This window comes from Schistocerca piceifrons, chromosome 5, assembly GCF_021461385.2.
Source record: "Schistocerca piceifrons isolate TAMUIC-IGC-003096 chromosome 5, iqSchPice1.1, whole genome shotgun sequence".
Classification (NCBI taxonomy): domain Eukaryota; kingdom Metazoa; phylum Arthropoda; class Insecta; order Orthoptera; family Acrididae; genus Schistocerca; species Schistocerca piceifrons.
In genome coordinates, this window is record NC_060142.1 from 84649046 (window position 1) to 84674397 (window position 25352).

A 25352-nucleotide genomic window follows, 5' to 3' on the forward strand; every position below is an offset into this window, starting at 1 on the left:
CACAGTGGGACAATATCTCAAAAGCCAGGGTCAATACTTCTAACACACAGGTACCAGTTTCTGTAATTATGTCTCTGATTCGTTTTTTTAACGCCTCTTATACTATAAAAATGACTGTATGTGTGTATTTTCCACATCCGAAACCACTGGACCGGTTTGGTACACAAATCAATTATTTTCTGTAAAGTATAGGGGTGGGGGTAAGATCCATCAATCTATGCAAGCAGTGGCCCTGGAGGTGAGAAATAAGTGTAGACCACTCCATGTATATGCCCAAATTTTATTGAGCCAATAGATGAAAATGAGAACACTTGCAACAAACTTTATACATGATTTCAAACTTTACGAAACTTTTATCGCTCACATATCCCACAAAATGATGAAATGAAAAATCTTTATTCCTTACTCCATATCTGCTGTTCATGCCGTAACACTGCAGCGTCAGCCATGGTGTTCAATTTAATGGTCTTTACCGTTAACTGTGTTTGCCACACAATTTGCAGTCTGTGTTCACATATACCACTGATTGTTAAAATTATATTGCAAGATTGCAAAATTATACCATTGCACGACATATTTTTCAGGATACGCGAAGTCATAAATATTGAGTAGCATAAAAATGAAATTGCAGAATGAAACCACTTACAGAGAAAGGTGAAATATGAGTGCAAATATTTATTTATTTGAAATTTGGCATGAAGCTACCTTGAAAACCGGAGGAGTAACATAAGCTACTTTACTTTGTAAAGCTGTTACTCTTTGACTTTTGAACTGTATCATATTTGTGAAAGTATTGTATTGATTGATGTGTGCTGTGTAATACTATTCAAAGTAATGAATTCAATCTTCAGCTTTCGCAGTCCTGTCTTCCACAGTTGCGTGTAATATTACCATATAATGATAATTTTTAGTTTTGAACCCCCTAATTACAAGTGAATGAAACACAATTTTCAAGGCATCTTCAGTGGACTGGAGTATGTACGTATTTTTATTTATACTATTTAGTTTACGTTTTGGGACGATGTATATACTGTATAGGTTATAAACAATTCTGGTGGGTTTTTCTATGACGTAGTAATAACTCAATATTCTACTCAGAGGTTCTATGGATGTTGTTCTTGTGTTTCTGTTCCAGTTGCGGGGCCGTACTTCTTGTTACAACTGCCATTTGAAATTTAGTTTTTGAGATTTCACAGCACTAGGAACTGAAAACTTGTTTTGAAGCTATGTTTTAGTTTGTGTTGCCGACTGTCGAATGTTATTGTCAAAGATCGAATGTTATTGCCAACTATTGAGTGTAACTTTGTGGTATCTGTGATAAGTTTATGCATGCGCGCGCGCGCGCGCGCGCGTTTGTGTGTGTGTGTGTGTGTGTGTGTGTGTGAGTGAGTGTGTGCATGCCGTGTGAACAGTTATTGTCTTTGATATGTTTATGTGATGGTATGTGTAGATTTTTTAAAGAATATCTATGTGTGTATGGAGGAGAGATGGGATTTTGTGTTTATGTGAATATGTGTGTGATTAAAGGAGGGTGAGAGAGAGAGAGAGAGACAGGGAAAGAGAGAGAGAGAAGATATGTATTTCTTTAATGTGGCTACGTGTGAAAGTAGTATGATTTTTATCTTATCATTTCTTTTATTAAGTGTAGTAGAGAGTCTGTGTTGATGTGTGTTTGCTTATTTATCACGTGTTCGTTTCCAGCAATGTCTTTCTGGATGTGGAAGGTTTCCTACATTTGTATAAGATATTTGTCATGGTTGTTCGTTCTGATCAATTCCATACCTTGTTCCATGTTTGTAGGATGGTGGCTGTAGTGTTTCAAGTGCTCTACAAATGTGGAATGGTTTGTTTTACACCTCCAACTCCTGATGTGACCTTTGTACTGTGTTTTAAAATTCTTGCATGCCATGCCTACATACATTACATCTCAGCTTTGAAGTTTAAGTTTGTATGTTCCTGATTCCTGAAATTTGTCGCTCTTGTTTTTTCGTTAGCTTAAGTTTGACTGGAGGGTTTGCATAGTTTTATATGCTAGTTGCAGGCCCTGTTTCATTAGTGTAATCGCAACTCTTTGCTAATTTTTGTTTATAAGTCATAGCGTACCATCTGCTTATTTTCTGTGTGATTTTGTCATTGTGTATGTGTACTGTGTGTGTTTGTAAGTTTGCAGCTAGAGAGTTTTCTTGAATTCCGGAAAAGTTGAGTATGCTATGTTTGTTTTGTATTTGTGTTTTTATTTTTTGATTGAGTCTGTCTACTACATGTCTGCCATACACATTGTTCCTAACCATTTATATGATTGTACTCATTTCTTTTTCATAGCTCCTCTTGTTGAGCAGAATGCTGTTTAATCTGTATAACACAGGTCTTACTGCTCCAAGCTTCTGGTTGTGAGGATGATTAGATGTGGAATGTATTATTGTGTCTGTGGCTGTTGGTTTTCTGAAAATATTAAATGAATTTAGCTGTTTTCTTTTATTATTGTTATGTCAAGAAAATTTATTTCATTTTCTTTCCATTTTTCAAGTCTCATTTTTATATTTTGATGTGTTTTGTTGATTTCAGAATGGAGTTCTTGTATTTCATTCACACATCTGTACTAATATATGATTTTAGATCTTTCATCAGTGGTTATCTTTTCAAATATCTGATTTTCTAAATGAGCGATAAAAATGTTCCTGATATTGGGGATCCTATGGGCAGTACCTCACTTTGCAGGTATTATTCATTCTCAAACTGAAAAGAAGCATAAATTAACACACAAAGAGCAAACACACTAAAGAAACAGGGCTTCCAAATAGCATATAAACTGTGCAAACCCTCAAGTCAAACTTAAGCCAGACAACAACCAAGGCAGACAAATTCCATTCATCAGGAATATACATACTTGAATGTCAAAGCTGTGATGCAGTACATAGGTATGGCTTGTAGGAATTTTAGAACATAGTTTAAAGGACACATCGGTCTTGGAAATAGGAAACAAACCATTCAACATTTTCAGAGCATTTAAAACAATCTCAAAAACGTCGGTGTTGAGAATGCTACATCAACATCGATTGCAACCGTACCGTATTTCTATGCACCAGGAATTGCATGGCGACAACTTTGAACGTCGTGTGCAGTTCTGCCACTGGGCACAAGAGAAATTACTGGACGATGACGGATTTTTTGCACGCGTTCTATTTAGACACTAAGCGTCATTCACCAACCGGCGTAATATGCACTATTGGGCAACGGAAAATCCACGATGGCTGCGACAAGTGGAACATCAACGACCTTGACAGGTTACTGTATGGTGCGGCATTATGGGACGAAGGATAATTGGGCCCCATTTTATCGATGGCAATCTAAATGGTGCAATGTATGCTGATTTCCTACGTAATGTTCTACCGATGTTACTACAAGATGTTTCACTGCATGACAGAATGTCGATGTACTTCCCACATGATGGATGTCCGGCACATAGCTCGCGTGCGCTTGAAACGGTACTTAATAGCATATTTCATAACAGGTGGATTGGTCGTCGAAGCACCATACCATGACCCGCACGTTCACCGGATCTGGCGTCTCCGGATTTCTTTCTGTGGGAAAAGTTGAAGGATATTTGCTATCGTGACCCACGGACAACATGCATCAGCGCATTGTAAATGCATGTGCGAACATTGCGGAAGGCGAACTATTCGCTGTTGAGAGGAATGTCGTTACACGTATCGCCAAATGCCTTGAGGTTGATGGACATAATTTTGAGCATTTATTGCATTAATGTGGTATTTACAGGTAATCACGCTGTAACAGTATGCGTTCTCAGAAATGATAAGTTCACAAAGGAGCAACCGAAAGAAAATGTTCAATCGCACCTACGTTCTGTATTTTAATTTTAAAAACCTTCCTGTTACCAACTGTTCGTCTACAATTGTGACCCATATCTTTGTGACTATTACAGCGTCATCTGTCACAAAGCGAAAAAAGTGTTCCAACTATTCATATTTCTTTACGTACTACACGAATATGTAATAAAAATGGGGGTTCATATTTTAAAAAAAAAACGCAGTTGATATCCGTTTGACCTATGGCAGCGCCATCTAGCGGGCCAAACATAGCGTCATCTGGTTTCCCCCTTCAAGCTAGACAAGTTTCGTTCTTTGTAGTTTTTTCGTTTGACGCTTATTTCGTGAGATATTTGGCCCGGTCACGGTCAGTGGACCTCCCTGTTAAGTTCCTCAATGGTCAACATGAAAGGTCGCATTGGACAACGCCGCTTCGAAGGACGAACGCGATGCGAGAACATATCTGTGTCTCAAAAGCTATTCGCCTAAATATTATGATATACACACACTTGAAACCGTCTTTTTAAGTCCATCATGTTGCCCTAAAATTTAACATAGGGTTCCATTTAAAAAAAACAAAGATAGTCTCATATCTCTGTAATAAAAAAATAGTACAAACATTAAATGTGATGCATTCAAGCAGCCCTGTCCCTGCAATTCACTGTCCAAACTGCATCTTTGTATCTATAACGGTTGGGGAGATACAAGAGGTGTTATAACGTAGCTGCCTTACCCTGTATATGTATATATATTCAAACACTTAAAAATGTACACATACTATCACAAAACCATACCAAAGGAAATAGCAGTTCACAAATGCGTACCTACACGCCCACACACACACACACACACACACATACACACACACACACACACACACACACACACACACACACACATCATAGATATCATTCAATCGCCGGCCATAACATTCGGTCTTTGGCAATAATAGCGGTAATCGGCAACACAAACCAAAACATAGAATAAAAGCAACTGTTCATTTCCTAATGCTATGAAGTCTCAAAAACAGAATTACCGATGGCAGTTATAAGAAGCAGAACAAGGCGAAAATGGAACGGAAACACAACATGTAGAACAACATCCACGGAACTTCTAAGCAGAGTTTTAAATTATTGCTACACCATAGAAAAGCCAACCACAAGAACTGTTCATAACTTCGTATATACATCGTCCCAAAAATGTAAGCCGGCCGCGGTGGTCTAGCGGGTCTAGGCGCGCAGTCCGGACCCGCGCGACTGCTACGGTCGCAGGTTCGAATCCTGCCTTGGGCATGGATGTGTGTGATGTCCTTAGGTTAGTTAGGTTTAAGTAGTTCTAAGTTCTAGGGGACCGATGACCACAGATGTTAAGTCCCATACTGCTCAGAGCCATTTGAACCACCAAAATGTAAACTAAATAGTATAATCAAAAATGTGCCTTAAGATGCTTTCAGAGAACAAAGATGAAACGCGTATGGCACTAAAATTGCATTTTATTCAGTTGTAACTAACGGTCCAAAATTGATAACTTTCAATATACCATAATAATGAATGCAATGTTTATACAATCTTCACTGTGTGTAATTCATACCTGCACACTATTTGTTGCATAAAGTGCATGTATAAGTGCTTAAATAGCATGAGTAGAGAGGGTAGAGCGGGGAGCACATCACGACCTATGCTTTCCGAAACAAGCAGTCACATAAGGGTAGCTGTTGTAATTGAAAGTACGGTAGCTTACTTACCCACGATCATAACGAAGCTACTTGTATGCAAGCACTGCCACAGGTAATATATAGTCTTCGATAAATGTGCTTTATTGCTGGTAGATCCTCGTCGTTTCCCGTATCTAAGCAGCCTGTAACATGGAGCGCTAGTGAGTGGTTCAAATGGCTCTGAGCACTATGGGACTTAATATCTGAGGTCATCAGTCCCCTAGACTTAGATCTACTTAAACCTAACTAATCTAAGGAAATCACACACATCCATGTCCGAGGCAGGATTCGAACCTGCGACCGTAGTCTATAACCGCTCGGCCACAGCAGCCGGCCACTAGTGAGTGAGATTGCTGCTGACACCTTCCTATTCCTTGTTGTTTTGTTTATAAAAATCAAGTCCTTAGCAATTTGCCAAATTCATAACTCCATCTGATCTGTTTATATTTATCTTGTGGCTGCGAACTGGTGCTAACCAACCTGGTGGTTGAAGACCTAAGAAGAATAAATTATAATTGCTGGTTCCTCCACTGCTTGATATAATGTTAGATGTGGTTTTAAATTGGTGTCAAACAAAAAAAATTTCTCTGATGTTTGTTTATTTACCCCTTAGCAGCAAAAAGGCATTTTTCTACTTTCACATGGTGTAATAAATGTTGCCACCACACTATTCACAATCAGCGTTTTTCTAAATCGATTTTCAGTAGCCCCACTGTTTGTACGTTATGCTGCATTGAGTAGAAGGTCGCGTTCCTTAAGAAACAAATTCCATCTGTTATGCTTTCCCAGATACGCTACAATCTGTTACGCCACAGGGATGTCTTCAGATGTTTGTTTTAATCTTGCCGCTATAACACGAGGAATGATTTTTGAGTCTGCGTATACGAATGGTATCGGACTGAAATCCGTTATTCTTTGTGGTTTCTTTTTCTTGGGAATCAGTACAATTATTCCAGGTGCTTTGTCGGAATATAAGTGCCTGCACTCTTGTTACTCTCTCACTACTTCCGTTTACTCTTCCTTGATGACTGACCAGAAAGTTTTATAAAATTCATAGGGGATACCTTCTACTCCTGGGCTTCTGTGTTTTGGCATTGTTTCTTTATATCTTCTAGTTTATCTTCGGATATTGGCTCTGACAAATAATTATACTTTCGTTTGACAGACACACTAATAATCTTACAGAGGTTATGATGCTTTCGTGTCGTGCCTATTTTTAGCTGAGGCCGTTTCGTTCATTATGATGATTTGTGACGTCATTCCTATGGCGTTAAAGACGCTCTGCCTCATAATGGCAAGGTATCTTATGAACCAAATTAATATTTCTGCAGTTTCCAGTAACACTGAAAGCCAGTTTTCAGTATGAATAAGTGAATCACATAGTTTGTAAATCTTCAGAGTTTGTCGGTTCTGTTTGAATGCAAATCTTGTTATTAATATATTGATTGAACTCGTCTGACGTAGGGATAGAGGGGCTAAAACGTACAAAAACAAAATCACTATAAATAATCTCTAAATGAAAACTAAACGGAATGTGGAAGCATACAGGAGACGTACGCGTACGCAGCAGTGGAAGGTATGTAAATGATTCTAGTTGCTATTTTACGTAACTTGTAGAAAGGCTACCAGAGAGTGTTAGTGATGGTCATCTTTAGTTTTGTTACCAGGCTTGGTAGGTTATAACACGGGTGTGAACAGGGTCAGGTCTTGACCGATTATTTTGAAAGACACGGATTTTTGCGTAATCGTGTGAGCCAGCGTTGTCTGCACGGTGAGCCAGCGTTGTCTGCACCTGACAGGAGTTTGAAATGGGCCTCATTATGTGTCTCCATTTGGCCAGCTTGTCGATTTACGCGGCATTCGTATCTGACAGTGGCCTGATGTAGTACCGTATGGACGTATCCACCATCAGGTTCCGGTCGATCACGTCTCACCACTACGAGGGAGAGTCGGCTTACTGTACTCCAAGCACAGCCCAGACAGCCTAACCACATCTGCGCCTGCCTCCGAGAACAGTCAGTGGAATCCCTGCAACATTCTCTGTCTTCCCGCACCAGTGGTCGGAAATCAGAAGCAGCTGGACTAGCGACTAACATCCCATGCACAGGCCGCCGTTAAAACGACAACACAAACGACTACATTTGGAGTGGGAGCATGGAATGCTGAAGATAATGTTGCATTGTGTTCAGCGATGAATCGCGATTCTGCACTACCCCTGATGACTATCATTGGCGAATAAGGGAGCTACCTGGACAGGCCTCGCACATTTCCATTGTTTTGGGGATGCATAGCATGTTAATTCCGGCGTCATGTTGTGAGAAACCGTCTGATATGACTGTAGGACACGGCTGTCTGCCCAACGGTACGGCACGCACTTAATACTTTCTGTGTTAACTTTCATGCTCCACTATCTTGCTGCCATTTTTAAACAGGGCAAGGCTCGTCTCTATGAAATAACCGCATGCCCTCCGCCACACACCGTTGGGTGGCTTGCGGAGTATAAATGTAGATGTAGATGTAGATGTGACGTTCAGGTACTCCCGTGGACAGCAGTATTCCCACATCTGTCCCCGATAGGTCTCATTTGGGACCACCTGTGACGTTAACTCCGTCCCAGTGCCAGTGTCCAGAATGTCAAAACAGTTGTGGGACAGCTTGGCTCAGGATGTGACACCCAAGTCAACCGAATCAGTGTATGCATCAAGGCAGAGAGAGAGCAATGTTATACCGAAAAGTGGTCTCATACTGCCAGGTTCTTTGCAAATTTTATTCGATTTTATAAACACTGACACAGGAGATCCAATATTAGAGTCAGAATTTAAAAGACGTTGGGGAAACTCGAGATCAATTAAAGCAGAAGGGACAGATACCATTCCATCTGAATTTCTAAAATCACTGGGGGAAAAAAGAAGCGAACGATGATTCAAGTGGTGTCTAGAATCTATGGTACTGGCGAAATACCATCAGACTTTCGTAAAAATATCAGCCATACAATTCCGAAGATAGCAAGGGCAGGTGGTGCAAAACTATTACTGAATCAGCTTAACATTTCATGCATCCAAGTTGCTGACACGAATAATATACACGTGACAAATAAAAAAATGAGGATCTGTTAGGAGACGATAAGTTTGGCTTTAGGAAAGGTGGAGGCATCAAAGAGGTAGTTGTGACTTGCTCCTGATAAAGGAAGATCGACTGAAGAAAAATCAAGACACTCTTAGGATCTGTCGACGAGGAAAAAGCGTTTTACAGTGTGAAATGATGCAAGATGATTGAAATTCTGAGAAAAACTGGAGTAAGCTACACAAAAAGATAGGTGATACACAATATGTACAAGATCCAAGAGAGGAAAAATAAGACGAAAACCGAGAACGAGATGCTGGGATTAAAACGAAGATAAGTCAGTGCAACAGTCTTTTGCCCCTTCTGTTCGATCTATACATCGAAGAAGCAAAGACGAAAATAAAGGAAAAGGTTCAAGAGTGGTATTAAAATTCGGGGTGAAATAATATCAACGATGATAATTGCAGATGACATAGCTATCGTCATTGTATATGAAGAAGAATTACAGGGTCTATTGAATGGAATGAACAATCTAATGACTACATAATATGACCTGAGGGTAAACCGGAAAAAGAGAAAGCTAAGAAATGAGAATAGCGTGACACTTAAAATCAAAATTGGTGGTCATGAAGTAGACAAAGTTAAAGAATTCTGCTACCTTCGAAGCAAAAAATCCAAGACGGACCAAGCAAGGAAGACATAAAAAGCAGAGTAGGATAAGAAAAGATGGCATTCCTGTCCAAGAGACATCTATTGCTGTCAGTCAAAGGTCTTAATTTGAGGTGGAAATTTATGAGAATGTCCTGTTTGGAACACGGCATTGTATGGTAGCGCATCATGGAATGTGAGAAAACAGGAGGCGAAAAAAATCGACACATTTGAGAGGTGGTGCTACACTTGACTATTGGAAATCAGATGAGCTAATAAGATAAGGAATGAGGAGGTTCTCTGCAGAATCTGCGAAGAAAGGAACATATGGAAAACACTGACAAGAAGAAGGGAGAGGATGATAGGACATGTGCTATGACATCGAGTCCAAGAAGGAACTGTGGAGTGTAAAAACTTTAAGGAAACGCAGAGATTGGAATAATTGAGCAGTCTGGACTGGGATTTGTTCAGAGCAAAGCGTCTCTTTGTGGTATAGGTGTATATGTATCAAAGTTTAATCTAATTAATATTAAGCAGAATATGTCATTTGGATGAAACCTTAACCAATAGTGACATATTTCGGCCTGGTAGATCGACTGCAGTTATTTCAGAGTGATTTTGAAGGGAAATGCCAAAATGTAGAGTGGGCAGTGTTCTCCTATTAGGATTCTCAAGATTAGTTAATGGAAAACCTCACCCCCTCTCCCCCCAGCCAGACAAAAAATATATTACAGCATTACCAATAAATGGTGGTTCTGACTTGCAGTGAGTATATGTTCTTAATGCTGCGGATAGTTTATAAAAGAGAAACCAAGTACGAAAACCAGAATCGGGCGACTAAAGTTGATAAAATACATAGAGATAAAAAAGTCGATGTGTAAACAGCAGACAAATTCAAGCAATTTTATGTGGAATCCAAAAGTGCCTTTTATGTTACATCAGAACTTTTACCACACGAAAATTTTGGTAATGATGCACAAAGGATCCCCCACCTTCTGAAATAAGCGATTAGGAAAACTTCGAGTGGTCGCAGTCGATATTTGATCGACCGAATTCCATAGCACTACCAAAACAGAAGATTGCTCGTTGCTTCTATTTGAACAAAATCGTTACAATATTCATGTCTACTAGCAGTTATATCGCTTTAGAAAGTTTACCACACTTGGCAGACCACCCTCATACAACTTCATTCGGTCAACTAAATAATTAGTTACGTCTGGAGTAGTGTCAACAACGGTAAATTGTAGTTTAAGTGTCAGTCGACTGTCATGGAGGCACGTTGTGTTCCAGAGAACATCAGCTCAAAACTTGCACCAATGTCCTATGCAGCCTGCTTTTGACAATTATATGCTTTGTGAGACATTCATGTGGCTCACTGTCATCTGACACAGTTTTATCATTGTTATCGCTAACCACATGCACCCCTTTCATAATGATCAGAAGTGGTTGTAGTAAAACTGACCAAGCCGCGAAGCGTGATGCTTACTGAAGTTACTTACGCTCTGTGGTGATACGAGGGTTGTCCAGAAAGTAAGTTCCGATCGGTCGCTAAATGAAAACTACAGTGAATATCAGAAACATTTTATTCGCAAGAGTTAGCTACACTTTCAAGATACTTCTCTACATAGTCGCCGCTCCGACTCAGACATTTAACGGAGCGTTATACCAAATTTCCAACACCATCGTCATAGAAGGCAGCCGCCTGTGCTTTCTGACAATTCTCTACGCTGGTCTATAGTGCGTAGCTTGCGCCCAAGTGTTTTCTTCTTATCCAGCGTTTCATGTGAACAGAGATGATACCCAGGACGAGCCAGTTAGGACTGTGTTGTGGGTGATCGAACACTTCCCATCGAAAATGCTGCAGGAGCGTCTTCACTGCCCCTGCAGGGTACGGCTGAGAATTGCCATGAAGAAGGAAGTGCGTGGCAGTTGTGTTAGGTGGGCTGCATTCATTAAGGCGATGCCTCTCAGCGGGCTCTCCTTCTTGGCGGGAGAATCGTTGTTCTAGGCAGTTTTACTCGCTCACAGTGCGCTCACAACTGAAAAGAGCGTCTTGATGCGATCGGTGGTCATACTAGAGACTCTACCCATCTGTGCAGAGCTTCATTGGGTTTTCACTGTTGTACCCATTTTGCAACCAATCGGAACTTACTTTATGGACAACCCTCGTAAATTCCTCGTCTCTTCTTCGCCTGACGAACAATATACCCAATTTTTGCGAATTATAATCATAAACTTAGCTCATGAATTTATTCATAGTTTAGTATGTGAAAGACACTCTATCAGCTCATCAGTTTTGTTGGAAAACCGTTATCATACGATGAGAGCAATAGAGAAATTATGGGTAAGGAAATATGTAATTGTGGAATGGGGATGAGCAGTGCTGTACGCAACAGTGTGGAGAAAGAAGTTCACTTAATAAAAAGTGGAAGCATTTTATGATGTAAAACGGCGCTTGGTTCACAATGTGTGACATGACTTAGAGACAATACTATCGTTCGACTACATACCTCAACTAACAAATAAGGCAATATTTTATGTGAGTTAACTCTGATGTTACACTTTTAGCACTTACGACCTTGCCAGTGATGAAACGCATTTCGAAAATAGACAAGATTTGAGAGGAGATTTTGTTTTCGTTTCAGATGGAAGAGATATTCAGAATAAAAAAAATTTCAGCCCTACGTAAGTATAGCCTTGTCCCCTCATTCTTTTTGCCTAACGATCAGGATTTACCCTTCATTTCACGTCAGAAACAGAATCAAGAAGAGTGGGAGCTTTTTAAGCATCTACAAGGGAAGCAAGTCATTGATATGAAAAGAGCTATTGATCACTTTGTGAAACCACCTCTGAAGAAAACAGAGAACTGAATTAAGCATGTGTGAAGCTGACGCATCCAAAGTTACACATTAGTGCGAGACAGCTACACAGCACCTTGGCATATGGTTGCACTTCGAAAGAAAGTGAAAATTCTACATGAGTTGACTTACAGTCAGCTTTACAACGATGTAATCAAGATTAATAAGTCACAAGCTCAAGATCTTTTCTTGAGGGATGGAAGCTAAAACTTTTCCAACGCACTTATTGCCTGTGAATATTAAGATGGACCGAACTTGGATGTTATTGAATCTGTCAATAGTAGTGGACAAAAAGAGAGATTTTTTTTCAGTACTATCCATCTCTACCATAACTTTGAAATTTTTGCTGTAGTACTTCATTTATTTTATTTTTATTTATTTATTTATCCTGATCCGAATAGGACCTCAGACAGTCATTTACATCCAACCTGGATTTCACTCATACAGTACCTTTTTTTTGCATGATAGTTATCTAAGAAATACTGATTTTAATGTGCCAACTAGAGTTAGAATGATATCTGAAGTGGCAGTGTAAGTAAATTATACTGCCTATGAAGTAATGAAGTTAATACTGACAGCACCTGCACTATGCAGCTGCTGTCACTAATAATGAAAACAATAATAATAGTAATGACAATAAAAATAAAAATAATGATGATGGCTGATATAAAAAAAAGTTATAGATGTACAAAATAGATGTTTTCTCATATTGTGAGTTCTGGGGAAAGAAAATATAAAGAGGCTCCTCTGACTAAAAATACTAGAAAACGAGGAAGATTAGGTTGGAAAGAATTAAGCAGTAAATGTTGTTCAGTACTCTAAGTAATCCGAAACATTATTCAAGAGCCAGGTGCCAGCTACTGAGAAGGCCGTTGAAAAAGTAGTTGATTGATAGAGCAGACAGAAAGGATTTTGCTATGATGGGAGTGGGTGTTCCTCCCACATTGTTCGAACAAGAGCATTGAGGTCGAAGAGAGTTATGAGGGACAGTGGTCATTGATAAGACAGTAGAGAAGACAGTGGGTATGGAAATCCCTGTGCACCATGCTGTCAGGATAACTGTGCATACGATGCTGAAAACCGATCAAAGAGTCGAACATTAGAAATGTGACACGCATAGGCATTCATAACTAGCCGTGAGCTTTCCTGAGAAAGGCCTCGCATAATAACATCGCTGTAATCAATAACTGGTGCTATAAGTGTTTGTGCAAATTTGTTTTAAAGGTCAAGAGGGAAGAGGTTTTTATTTTTTGTAGGGCATTATGAGATGCTGCTGCCTTCTTGCACATTGCAGTTATGTGTTCATTCCAATGTAAATTTTTGCTGTTATTCCTCCTAGATTCTTTGCTCAAGGAGGGAAGTTGATATTTGTCCCATTCAGGTTAAAGATGGGAGGGTTTTCCGATATTTCGGGCTGATGAATCTAGAGTGACCAATTGGTAACGTTGGGCTGAGCTTCAACCCAATATCCAGCGGCCATTTTAACAGTGCTCATAAGTCGGTATTGAGATCCTCGATACCTGTCTTCAGTTTTATTGGTTTTTGACTCAGATACAACTGAAGGTCACCAACTTGCATGTGGTATAAGCAGTAAGACAAAACTGATGACACATGATGGACATACAATGAAAAGAGTGTAGGACCTTATACCAAACCCGATGGGCCACCTGATGCTATCTGCCTCCATTGTGACTTAATGGTGCCGGATATGATGCATTGCTGCCGAGATGTCAGGTATGAGACAAACCATCACATTGCACTTGGCGAGGAATCTAGGCTTCTAAGTCTGGGAAGTAAAGTGTCGAAATCGACATTGTCAAAGCCTTTACTAAAGTATAAGAAGCACATGATAGTCGCCTCTTGTGCTTCCATGACAAGCTACAGGTCATCTGTTATCTTTATTAAGACAGATGTTGTGCTGCGGTGTTTACATAAGCCTGATTGGTATTCATCTAGTACATTGTTTGTAGTTAGGTAGTTTGTTAGAGGGTGCTGTGGCAGCGTCCATTTGAGGTTACGGCTTATATGTCCTGTTTCCAGATGTAAGGGTTATGGTGTGATTGAAAATATCTGTTATAGTTGGCAGTAGTGGGTCAACAATAAGCTTTAACATTTTGACCGTGATGCCATCGCGTCCAGTAGTTGGTGAACTGATACACATGACGGGGTTTTTGATGATGTTGCAAATAACATGCTGAACATAGAATTATTTGTGGCTACAGTCGTTTATCCCCTGAAGTAATCACTGAGTCTCTGTTTCGTTTGTGGTTCAGTTATGGTTGTAGGTAACGTGAAGTACTGGTCCAGTTCATCAGCTGAGACAGTTGGATCAGCTACAGCCTTTACTTTGTCTACACCAGGATCACACAAGATTTTCCACGGGGCAGCTGGTCTGTTTCAGGGCCACACAAGCTTTTCCATGGGGCAGCTGGTCTGTTTCTGTTGTTGGGTGATGTATGGGCATACCTGAGTTTTGCATTTCTCGCACCTTGGCTGACTGTTAGCATATCACGTGTAATTCCCTCTCACGTGATAGGTAAATTGTTAAAACCTTACTGAGATGGAATCATCATGAGAGGAGTCATTATTTCACCCTGAACCCAGTTATTGTATGGAGATCTGTGCTGAAAATTTCCTTTCAGTGACAAAAAGTAACCTCTATGAACTGCTTACATTTTTATTATTATTATTATTATTAAACATTTAATTACTGCTTTGATTTTATTATTATTATTATTATTATTATTACTGATACAAGGAATTAGTTCTTCAGTATTCAGTCTCCTTAAGAAAAGACTTAAGGTCTTTGAAATGAATAAATAATCAAACAAATGTCACTAGATGACGTTTATGTTCAGGGGATTGTGTATGGTAGACTAGAGATCTGCTGCTGCACGTTGACTGTAAGCTGTACTATTCTAAATGTATGAATTACTTAGGGACCAAACCGCTGAGGTTATCGGTCCCTAGACTTAACTTAACGCTAAGGACATCACTCACACACATGCCCGAGGGAGGACTCGAACCTCCGGCGGGAGGAGCCGCCTCTGACCGAGCGACCACTGCGCGCGGCTGCAGTATTCGAGGTTCGAGCTTCCACAACCTAAAGAAATGTCGTCTCCTAGGCATGCACAAGTATTTGAAAATGTGAAACTATAAGATGGGCAATAATTTACACAATACACACCTTTTTTATGCTGTTTAGAAACTGGTTTATTGGCTTATTATTCTCGCACAAAATCAGAAAATGCCTTTCAATTAAAGATGGCTGTCTCGCAAAAATGCCTTCTCTCTTAAGCCGTAATACATTCTTCCATACTCATTAAGATCACTCCACCTTTTCACAACAGTTGACATAGAACAAAAGCTCTCTTAGTTCGCGGTGAGTAGCGTGCGAGTACGCTTCAAATAATATCTTCTTCAGCCTCGTGTCTTTTACTCTCGCCTGACGCGAACCGCTACACACAATATTAATAAAGTATAATAACAGCTATTATGTCATATCTTCGTATTCTCACCTCAACTTTCTGAAGGAACGAGTTCTTTCCTCTACATCCTGCGTTTTGATCGCGACTTTTGTTTAGTATCGCTGTTCACCTAAAGGTCCCTTTGCTGATTTTACAATTTTATTATTATTTTTCGAGCTGACCTGATTTTATGCTCCTCTTCTTCATTCCACTTGTTTCAAATTATGACTCTCATCACTATTTCGAAGAATTTATTATAACCTTACTGTGAATGATGGGATATCCAATACGCTCAGCTTTTCCATGTAAATGATCTGAAAATAATTAAGTTGTCCACTAAATTTGCAATTGCTTTTGTGAGCTACATATTATGTATCACTTTATATTTTCTTCTCCCTAGATTCTTGCCATTTCTAAAAATGTTTATAATTTCTAAATCCTTCATGTACTGTTCTTCTTTATTTATATGTACGTGAAGGCGTAGCTCTAACGTTGTGAAACCGGTAGTAATATCAAAGGATCAACCAAGTGTTTGGGATTTATTTTCAAGAATAACAGAAGCGTCTCACTGGTGATAAAATACAAAATGGACCAAATAATCACATTTTCAGTGTTTACTGTTATATATTTTACATATAAAAGTGAATATTTATTTGTTTATTTGCCTTGCGTTCCTGCAACATTCATCCTATAACAATGAAACATTTGCGACTTGCGTATGCGACTGCGAAACTTTCTGTCGTGAAAAGGACTACTTACCAGCCGTAAGGATAGTGATGCAAAGTGGCTGACAAGAAAGCTTAACTCAGTATCGTCTCGAATGATTTCAGTCAATTTTTGGATAAAAATGTTGTGGGATAATATACCTTGCCACTCCTACAGGTGGGAAGGTGGGACTAGGGCTCAAAGATGTGTCATGTAAAAATATTACACAACAAGCCACATTAATATTAAATTAACAGTTTTCTTGATCGCTAGACTTATTGGTGACAGTTACCATGACATTTCACCCTACACTTGTGGGTAGGGGGTGGAGGTGCAAAGATATATGAGTGTACTTCAGTAACGCCTGCATGAACTTCTACCAAAATTCGCACACGTGTTACTTGGTATCTGGCAACATTTACTGTTACAATAAGATAACTACTACGGCTGAAGAAGAGGTTCCAAAAAGCATAGTTGAGAAACACCTAGAGAAATTTAAAAAAAAATTGGTGTAGGACACATTCGCGTAAAAGTACTGTCGGAGTAACTTATACCTACCACTGCTGCAGGTGGACGAGAAGGGGCGACATGTAGAAACATCCGAAGACGATACGTTGGTACTGCGTACCTGTAATTATTTGATTTGGAGTAACAGTACGGAGCGCAGTCTCTTATTTGCATGAGGAGTAGCACAGCCGAAAATTTATTTAGCTTTACAGAGTATAGAAAGACAAAAAAAGTGCATCCTAAAGCCCTCGAATAAACTATTCAAATTTAATTTAACGCATAAAAATCATTGTCTTTTATTTATTTTGTATATATAAATGTGTCTCCTTTGTATGACTACACATACTAAGAAAGCAAAAGAGGCATTTCAACACATGCCAGGCACAGGCAGTAAATAATAATGATAATAATAATATCCCATAATTTGTCAGGCTATCTATACTGTCTGTCTCTGTCTGAATTTACTCGTAATATCATAGGTCCTCATTAGTCCCTTTGTTCGCTTTTCTATAGACTTGTAAAAATCAGCGATGAAATTCCTTTCATCATGACAATTGGAGTTAGTGTACTAACATCTACGAAAGACAGAGAGGCTTCTCGGAGGCAATCTCTAAGGAAACAACACATTCAGAAAGAAATGTTTCATTACTAATGAATCGTTAACACATACTTCCAGTTCTTTAAAGTGTGTGCTAAAGAGGCAGTTTGTTTCAAAGCTGTTTCAACTTTCTATAAAAATGCCTTCTTAGTAATCATTTGCTTTCTGTTTCAGAGTATAAAAGGATTTTAAGCAGAGTGGAGAACTCTAAAAATGAAGTGAATTGCAGCGGAGTATCTGATGATGTTGTTAAAGATGTACCTTGCATATAAATGTAGCAGTTACTCGTCGTTTGCACCGAATTTAAGATACGTTTATTTAACCATAGTATAATCAGACATTGTTCTAGAGTTGAGTGCTCTATAAAAGAAATCATTATTTTATAAATTATTTCATTAACTGAAATTCTTTTTTTTGTTTTTAGTTGTTTATATTCAGATATGTAATATTTCGTAGCAGCAATTTTAGCAGATATGTTCGTAAGAGAGAGGACGTTTGCGTGCCGGGCACAAACATTTTGCATTGCAACCACACTTCTCCGTCCAATTTTGACGCTGTCTCACTCTTTCCTTCTTGATGTTTAATTGGTATGTTGTCTCCTATGGAAAGCTAATATTTTCGCTGGGCTTAATACGACACACCATTTCAAGACCACAAACAACTGAGCTTAGACGAAAATAAAAGTATGCAATTATGTTATCGTCATTTGTAATACAAACAGAAAAAGAGTCACATACATTAGTCGTCTGGTAAATTCCAAGAAAAATCAAAACAACATTTTTTTTCAGATAACAAGAAAACAATTTAAATAAGTTCTATGATGGACGTTGTTATTATGACGTCTGTAGTGCGTAGAAACAGCATAGATCTTAATTAAAAACAGTTTCCAAATCATGCTGCGTTACAACTGCCAATACTCAATTTCTGTCTACGGAAAGAAAGATAAGATCGCTGTAGTCGTTAAAAAAGTTCTGTAATAAAGAGTGTCGACGATAAAACACTTCAGTGAATAAGACAGGCAGTGCATAGAGTAGGTTATGCATAACAGTCAATGTATTATGGAGACACACTGCTCTTCCTCCTTAAAAGGGAGCGTTTATCAACTTAATGGTCTGTTGCAGCAGCGGCAAATAAATCTCGACACTGAGTTGGCAAATTAATGTGTTTACTCGCACCAACCCCACTGTGAATATACTTTTTTTAATGTTGTCGACTTTGTATGATACTGTTGTCGCACCCAGCACGTAAAAAAAAGTTTCCTAATTGGATAAACACTTAAGAGAAGTTTAACTCGAATAAAGTGGAGTCAAGAGCAGGCTCCCTCTGTTTTTCCTCACTTTTCTCGCTAAAAGAGAGTCATAAATAAATGTACATAACGTACCTGCTGTCTCGCGTGCTAATACTCAGTCAATTCCCTGTGTGATGATATATATTTTTTTCTTCAGAACTGCTGCGATGTTGAGTTTTCATAAATGTGTAATATGTTGTTCACAAAGATGTGTTTTCAAACTTCCTAAGTGAAGAATGTATATAGATATCTTGTGAAAATATAGCACAACATACATACGAAAAACGTCAGAGCTTTATTATAAAAATAGTACAACTTCTCTATACACATGAGTTCTGTTTTGTTAACAGAATTAAAAAACGATTATGTGAGTAAAAAAAGTAAAAATGATTAGTTTATATTGTTGTACAAATTCCAGTGAAGTATTAATACTATGACAGAGTAAAAATAACTTATTTACAGGTAGTTACAGGTACAAGTATCACCTCTCAACCTTAAATATACTGTCCCCACCTACACATTTGAATGTCCTCCTACGTTATGTGCATCGTCCAAACTTAACATACGCTGCCTATGCTTACGCTACACATGATGAAAAATATTTAAAATCATGATAAATGAAAAGATTATGTAACATGTGATGAAGGGTTCCCCGATTGCAAATTGAATCTTACTACTAAACAAACAAGAAGACTAGGAGTTGTGAAAACAATGGTTGACTCATTTTTCAGAATTTGGGATAGTAAGTTACAGACATCGCAGGGAAAAAAGGAGAAAAAGACACATCAAGCAGATGTTACTACAGAATGCACGGAACAACATACTTTCAATGAAAGTGTTTCATTGATGTTCATTTTACTCCCGTCTATTATGGCAGGTATCAGTACTTTAAACCATGATAGATAAACGATAATTCATTTAGGTAAAAGGAGAATCTAGATATTCATCACAACCATTCTTCACATCCCAGAAAAAGTACATTTAATGGTTGTGTTTGGTTTCGAATTTCATAAGTCAGCTTCAGACATGCATTTGTGGGTTTTGAAGAACTTTGCAGAGCACTGTCTTGTCATCTGATGCTGTTGCAGGCAAGGCTTTCACAGCCGTTGATGAATGAAAACTACTTACTGAAGACGAAATTGTTCCAATTAGGAATGCTTAATTTTAGTGAAATCACTGCTCTGAGGGTGATGACTATTACTTCCCAGATAATATAATAGATAAGGAATAGAAACACTAAATATTCAGAGGATGTTAAATTCGTGCCAGCATAAAGATGATGCCCGAATGAGAATGAAATCAAAAGCGACATAATTTTCTAAATGTTTGCTACAGTCTGCTTCGCATTAATTTTCTCCTACACAGACCACAGTCAAGTTACATGTTTTAGAAATGGTGTAACTGACTGAATGACATTTAATTTTCAAGACCACTCTATGTAGTATGATGCTATAGAAAAAAAACGTCTTTGTAATATTAAATGAAGTTAATGTGTTATGAAAAAGACTTGGAATATGTCACAGCACCCAGAAATGTCGATAAATATGGGTAACTAAAAGGAACTTTTACCTGGTCTGAAATGCTGTAATTTAGTTGAGAACGATGTATCTAAAGAGGTTAGAAAATGTTCTGATTATGCCTTGCTGATAATTAAATACCGCTGTGGTAAAAAAATTCGTCATACCGCCTGTTGGTTGCAAATTATTGCTCCAACAACCCGATTTCCTATGAGAAACTAAAGGGGAGCTGGTACAATAGGCTGGTTCACAGTAATCTAGTAATTTAATCCAGTGGCCAATAATTCATTCCAGTCTCCTTCCCACGATATTTTAATGTTCTCATTGATTTTGCTACTAAGCAGTTGAGAATGTAGTGGGATATTTACGCTGAGCTACACACATACCACAAGAATCTTGTTGCACGTAAATAGTGACAAACTCAAATGGCATGTCTCCATTACAACAATCCGTGATTGCCGATCCATAAATGCGAGAGACATAACTGTTAGGGAAGAGCTGAATGAAGAGGAGTTACTGGTGGACTTGGAAAACTTAGAATGTGCTCCTACCTGACCAAGTCTGGTCATTCGGTGAGTTGGTGTAAGGGTACATACGAAGGGCTTTTTTCAGTAGTGGCTCAAGTCCATTTTTGTTCATTCTGAGCTACAGAGTCCTAAAGTCAAATGAGCGCTGAAAAATCTGCAGTTGAGATACCAGAAATATTCAAGCATATGGCTTCTTGCTAGAGATGAACCTTTCTTTCTGTTTGTTTGGACCATTAATGTCAGAAGCATTATCGACAGAAAAGTGGAGGTAATGGACTTGTACGACTATTGAAACAAGCCCTTCATATTCTAGTCTCCACTTGTACATTGCGTGAAGAGACTGTATCCTCACCTGGCACGTTATTTATGTATATTTACCATCCATATATTCATTGCATGTGATGAGTATAGAGTAAGCTGTTTGGAGCAATAAATAACCACTTTCCTGTTTAGCCATCCCAACGAAAAGAAATGAATTTCAGTGATAACGACGATTTACAGTTATAGGTAACGATCGGTAGGACAAAGTCAAAACTATAATCAAATAATGAAAGATATCAAAAAGGTTATCTTACACTGCAACATGTGTCAAGAAAATATCACCAGACAGGATGGCACTTGATTACAGATGGGGGGCGGGGGAGAAAGAAAAACTGGACCAGAAAACATTTTGTGCACCTTAAGGCAGGCAACCCAAGCTATATCATCCACTCAGTAAGTGGATGATATAAGTAAGTTTGGTTGCCTATCGTATGGTACACGAAATATTTTGCACCTCAGCTATATTTTGCCCATCCTGTTTAACGGAGGGGAGCACACGCATGATAATTTCTGAATCGAAAGGTAAACAAATAATTTCGCCGAGCCACTGTGATAAACAAGTGTGTTGGGGAACATTTGGCCACTGAGTCACAGGCGACTGGATTTAATGAACTAGCTAGTGTGAACCAGCGGTATGTAGCGTGTCTCTCACGCTGCAGCCGAAACACTGCACGACTCGCAACCACGGCGGTGACGGTTTCCGCGACTGCTCAGTCGGTCTGTCGCGGCGGCCCGCGCCGCCCCTCAGCTGCAGAGCCCGCCAGGTCACTCCTTGGCGCCGGAGGCGGCTGCGGCGGCGGCGGCGGCGGCGGACGACGCGGCCACGTCGAGCGCGTCGTCGTCGTCGATCTGCTGCGAGGGCACGATGGGAGGCTTGAAGCCGCCGTACTCGATGCACAGCTTGCGCAGCTGGCCGCGCTGGTAGGCCGGTGGCCTCCGGCGGCCGGACTTCTGGCCGGGGGCGGGACCGCGCGCCGAGTAGTAGTTGGGGGCGGGCCGCAGGCGCTGCCGCGGCACGCCGTACCTGCGGGAAGCGAACAGCCCGCTCTGCGTGCCTAGTTTTCCTTTTTTCATGGCAGTTCAGACATAAAGGGTGTCTGAAAAGACTTTCCCTGATTACATAAATTGATAACTCAGGCTAGAAGTAAGATACAAATATGAAACATGTATCGAATTGCTTACAACTATCAAAGTCTTATTTCTGTTTTAGGTTCGCAGTACGTACGTAGTGGATGAGGTGCAGTGCCTAAGAAGCCATGTTAACCAACCAGGAGAAAGCACAGTGTGTCCTGTGGTACCATGAGACACGATCACCAACCACAGTGCAGAAACACTTGCAGATAACATTTGGAAGGAATCCACCTGACGTCAAGGACATTAAAGCCTAGTAGGAGAAGTTCAAGAACACAGGATCGGTTGCTGACCTTCCGAGGTCTGGTCGACTAAGAACCTCAGCAGACAGGGTGGCAGTCTTTTCTGCGAAGTCCGAAGAAATCGGTGCTCAGGGCCTCACGTGAATTACAGATGCCAGAAAGCTCTCTCCATGACATTTTACACAAACGTTTATTGTTTCGTGCATACAAAGTGCAAATCGCTCAAGCCTTGTTGCCCAATGCCAGTACACGTCGATATGGCTTTGATGTCGAAATGTATCACGTATTGAGGACGATGATGGTCATCTCAGACGAATTGCCTTTCCCGACGAAGCGACCTTTCTTTGTCAGTGGAGTAGTGAATCGCCATAATGTGTGCACTTGGGGTTCACAACCCTCCTGGCGAGGTCATGGAGTGCACCAGAGGCAGTCCAAAGATGAAAGTTTGGTGTGCGCTATTGTACGATCGAATTATCGGGCCATTCTTCTTCGCTGAGGCTACCATCAGATCTGCAGTGTATCTGGACATGTTGCAACTGTATGCTGTTCCTCAGCTGGTTCAGTATCACTCTGGTGTTTTGTTTCAGCAAGACGATGCACTGCCTCATTGGGGTTTGGACGTCCGTGCCTATCTCGATATGACCTTTCCTGGGCGATGGATTGGTCGTGATGGGCCAACGGTTTGGCCTCCACGCTCTCCTGACATAACCCCATTAGACTTCTTTTTATGGGTTTATGTCAAGGACGTGAACCAGATCTTGAAACCCTGCAGCAACGGATAATCACAGTCGTTGAATCGATCCTTCCAGTGATGTTGGCTAATGTGTGGACAGAAATTGAATATCGCCTAGATGTGCTACGTGCTACTAAAGCTGCTTACGTGGAAGTTCACTGATGTGTGAAAAAAAACTTTGATAGTTTGTAAACAAATAGACACCAGTTTCATATTTGTATCTTACTTCTAACCTGAGTTACCAAATTATGTAATCAGGGAAAGACTTTTCGGACACCCTGTATCTTACAGTTAAACAGTTATTTTGGTGACCGTGACAGGACAGGTCATTTAATTGCCTCTTCTGTTAATAATCTGTTCAAAAATTTATTGCTTTTGAAATTCAAGTACTTATACGTAAACTTAAGAGGTCGCTCTCGGAACAAAAGCAGTGACAATGGAGCCTGGAACTGGCAGTAGCTTCGTTAGAAAGTTTTGTATGACATTGCAGTGTCTGTGTTCTCCCGAATGAGGATGCAATTTTGCATCACACATGCATGTATGTCCGAACGAACAGGCACTGCGGCAACTACAACTGTTAGAAATACATGACATTTAGTAGCAGTTGCGGATATACAGGGTGGCCCATTGATAGTGACCAGCCCAAATATCTCACGAAATAAGCATCAAACGAAAAAACTACAAAGAACAAAACTCGTCTAGCTTGAAGGGAGAAAGCAGATGGCGCTATGGTTGGCCCGCTAGATGGCGCTGTCATAGGTCAAACGGATATCAACTGCATTTTTTTAAATAGGAAACCCCATTTTTATTACATATTCGTGTAGTACGTAAAGAAATATGAATGTTTTAGTTGCATCACTTTTTTCACTTTGTGATAGATGGCGCTATAATGGTCACAAACGTATAAGTACGTGGTATCACGTAACATTCCGCCAGTGAGGCCGGTATTTCCTTCATGATACATTACCCATGTTAAAATCGACGATTTACCAACTGCGGAAAAGGTCGATATTGTGTTATGTATGGCTACTGTGATCAAAATGCCCAACGGGCTTGTGCTATCTATGCTTCTCGGTATCCCGGACGACATCATCCAAGTGTCCGGACCGTTCGCCGGATAGTTACGTTATTTAAGGAAACAGGAAGTGTTCAGCCACATGTGAAACGTCAACCACGACCTGCAGCAAATGATGATGCACAAGTAGGTGTTTTAGTTGCTGTCGCGGCTAAACCGCACATCAGTAGCAGACAAATTGCGCTACAATCGGGAATCTCAAAAACGTCGGTGTTGAGAATGCTACATCAACATCGATTGCACCCGTACCATATTTCTAAGCACCAGGAATTGCATGGCGACGACTTTGAACGTCGTGTACAGTTCTGCCATTGGGCACAAGAGAAATTACGGTACGATGACAGATTTTTTGCACGCGTTCTATTTAGCGAGGAAGCGTCATTCACCAACAGCGGTAACGTAAACCGGCATAATATGCACTATTGGGCAACGGAAAATCCACGATGTCTGCGACAAGTGGATCATCAGCGATCTTGGCGGGTTAATGTATGGTGCGACATTATGGGACGAAGGATAATTGGCCCCCATTTTATCGATGGCAATCTGGTGCAATGTATGCTGATTTCCTACGTAATGTTCTACCGATGTTTCTACAAGATGTTTCGCTGCATGACAGAATGGCGATGTAATATGATGGATGTCTGGCACACAGCTCGAGTGCGGTTGAAGCGGTATTGAAAAGCATGTTTCATGACAGGTGGATTGGTCGTCGAAGCACCATACCATGGCCCGCACGTTCACCGGATCTGACGTCCCCGGATATCTTTCTGTGGGGAAAGTTGAAGGATATTTGCTATCATGATTCACTGACAACGCCTGACAACATGCGTCAGCGCATTGTCAATGCATGTGCGAACATTACAGAAGGCGAACTACTCGCTGTTGAGAGCAATGTCGTTACACGTATCGCCAAATGTACTGAGGTTGACAGGCATCATTTTGAGCATTTATTGCATTAATGTGGTATTTACAGGTAATCACGCTGTAACAGCATGCGTCCTCAGAAATGATAAGTTCACAAAGGTACATGTATCACATTGGAACAACCGAAATAAAATGTTCAAACGTGCCTACGTTCTGTATTTTAATTTAAAAAACCTACCTGTTACCAACTGTTCGTCTAAAATTGTG

At 40.0% G+C, this 25352-nt stretch overlaps 1 protein-coding gene across 1 annotated transcript in view; it reads right to left on the bottom strand.

Annotated features, from left to right (window-relative positions):
- Positions 1-25352, bottom strand: part of LOC124798756 — a 144100-nt gene that overhangs the window by 67569 nt on the left and 51179 nt on the right. Inside the window, exon 5 of the mRNA XM_047262284.1 lies at positions 21863-22064. Coding sequence (XP_047118240.1) covers positions 21863-22064 — 202 coding nt within the window. The remainder of the gene's footprint in view (positions 1-21862; positions 22065-25352) is intronic.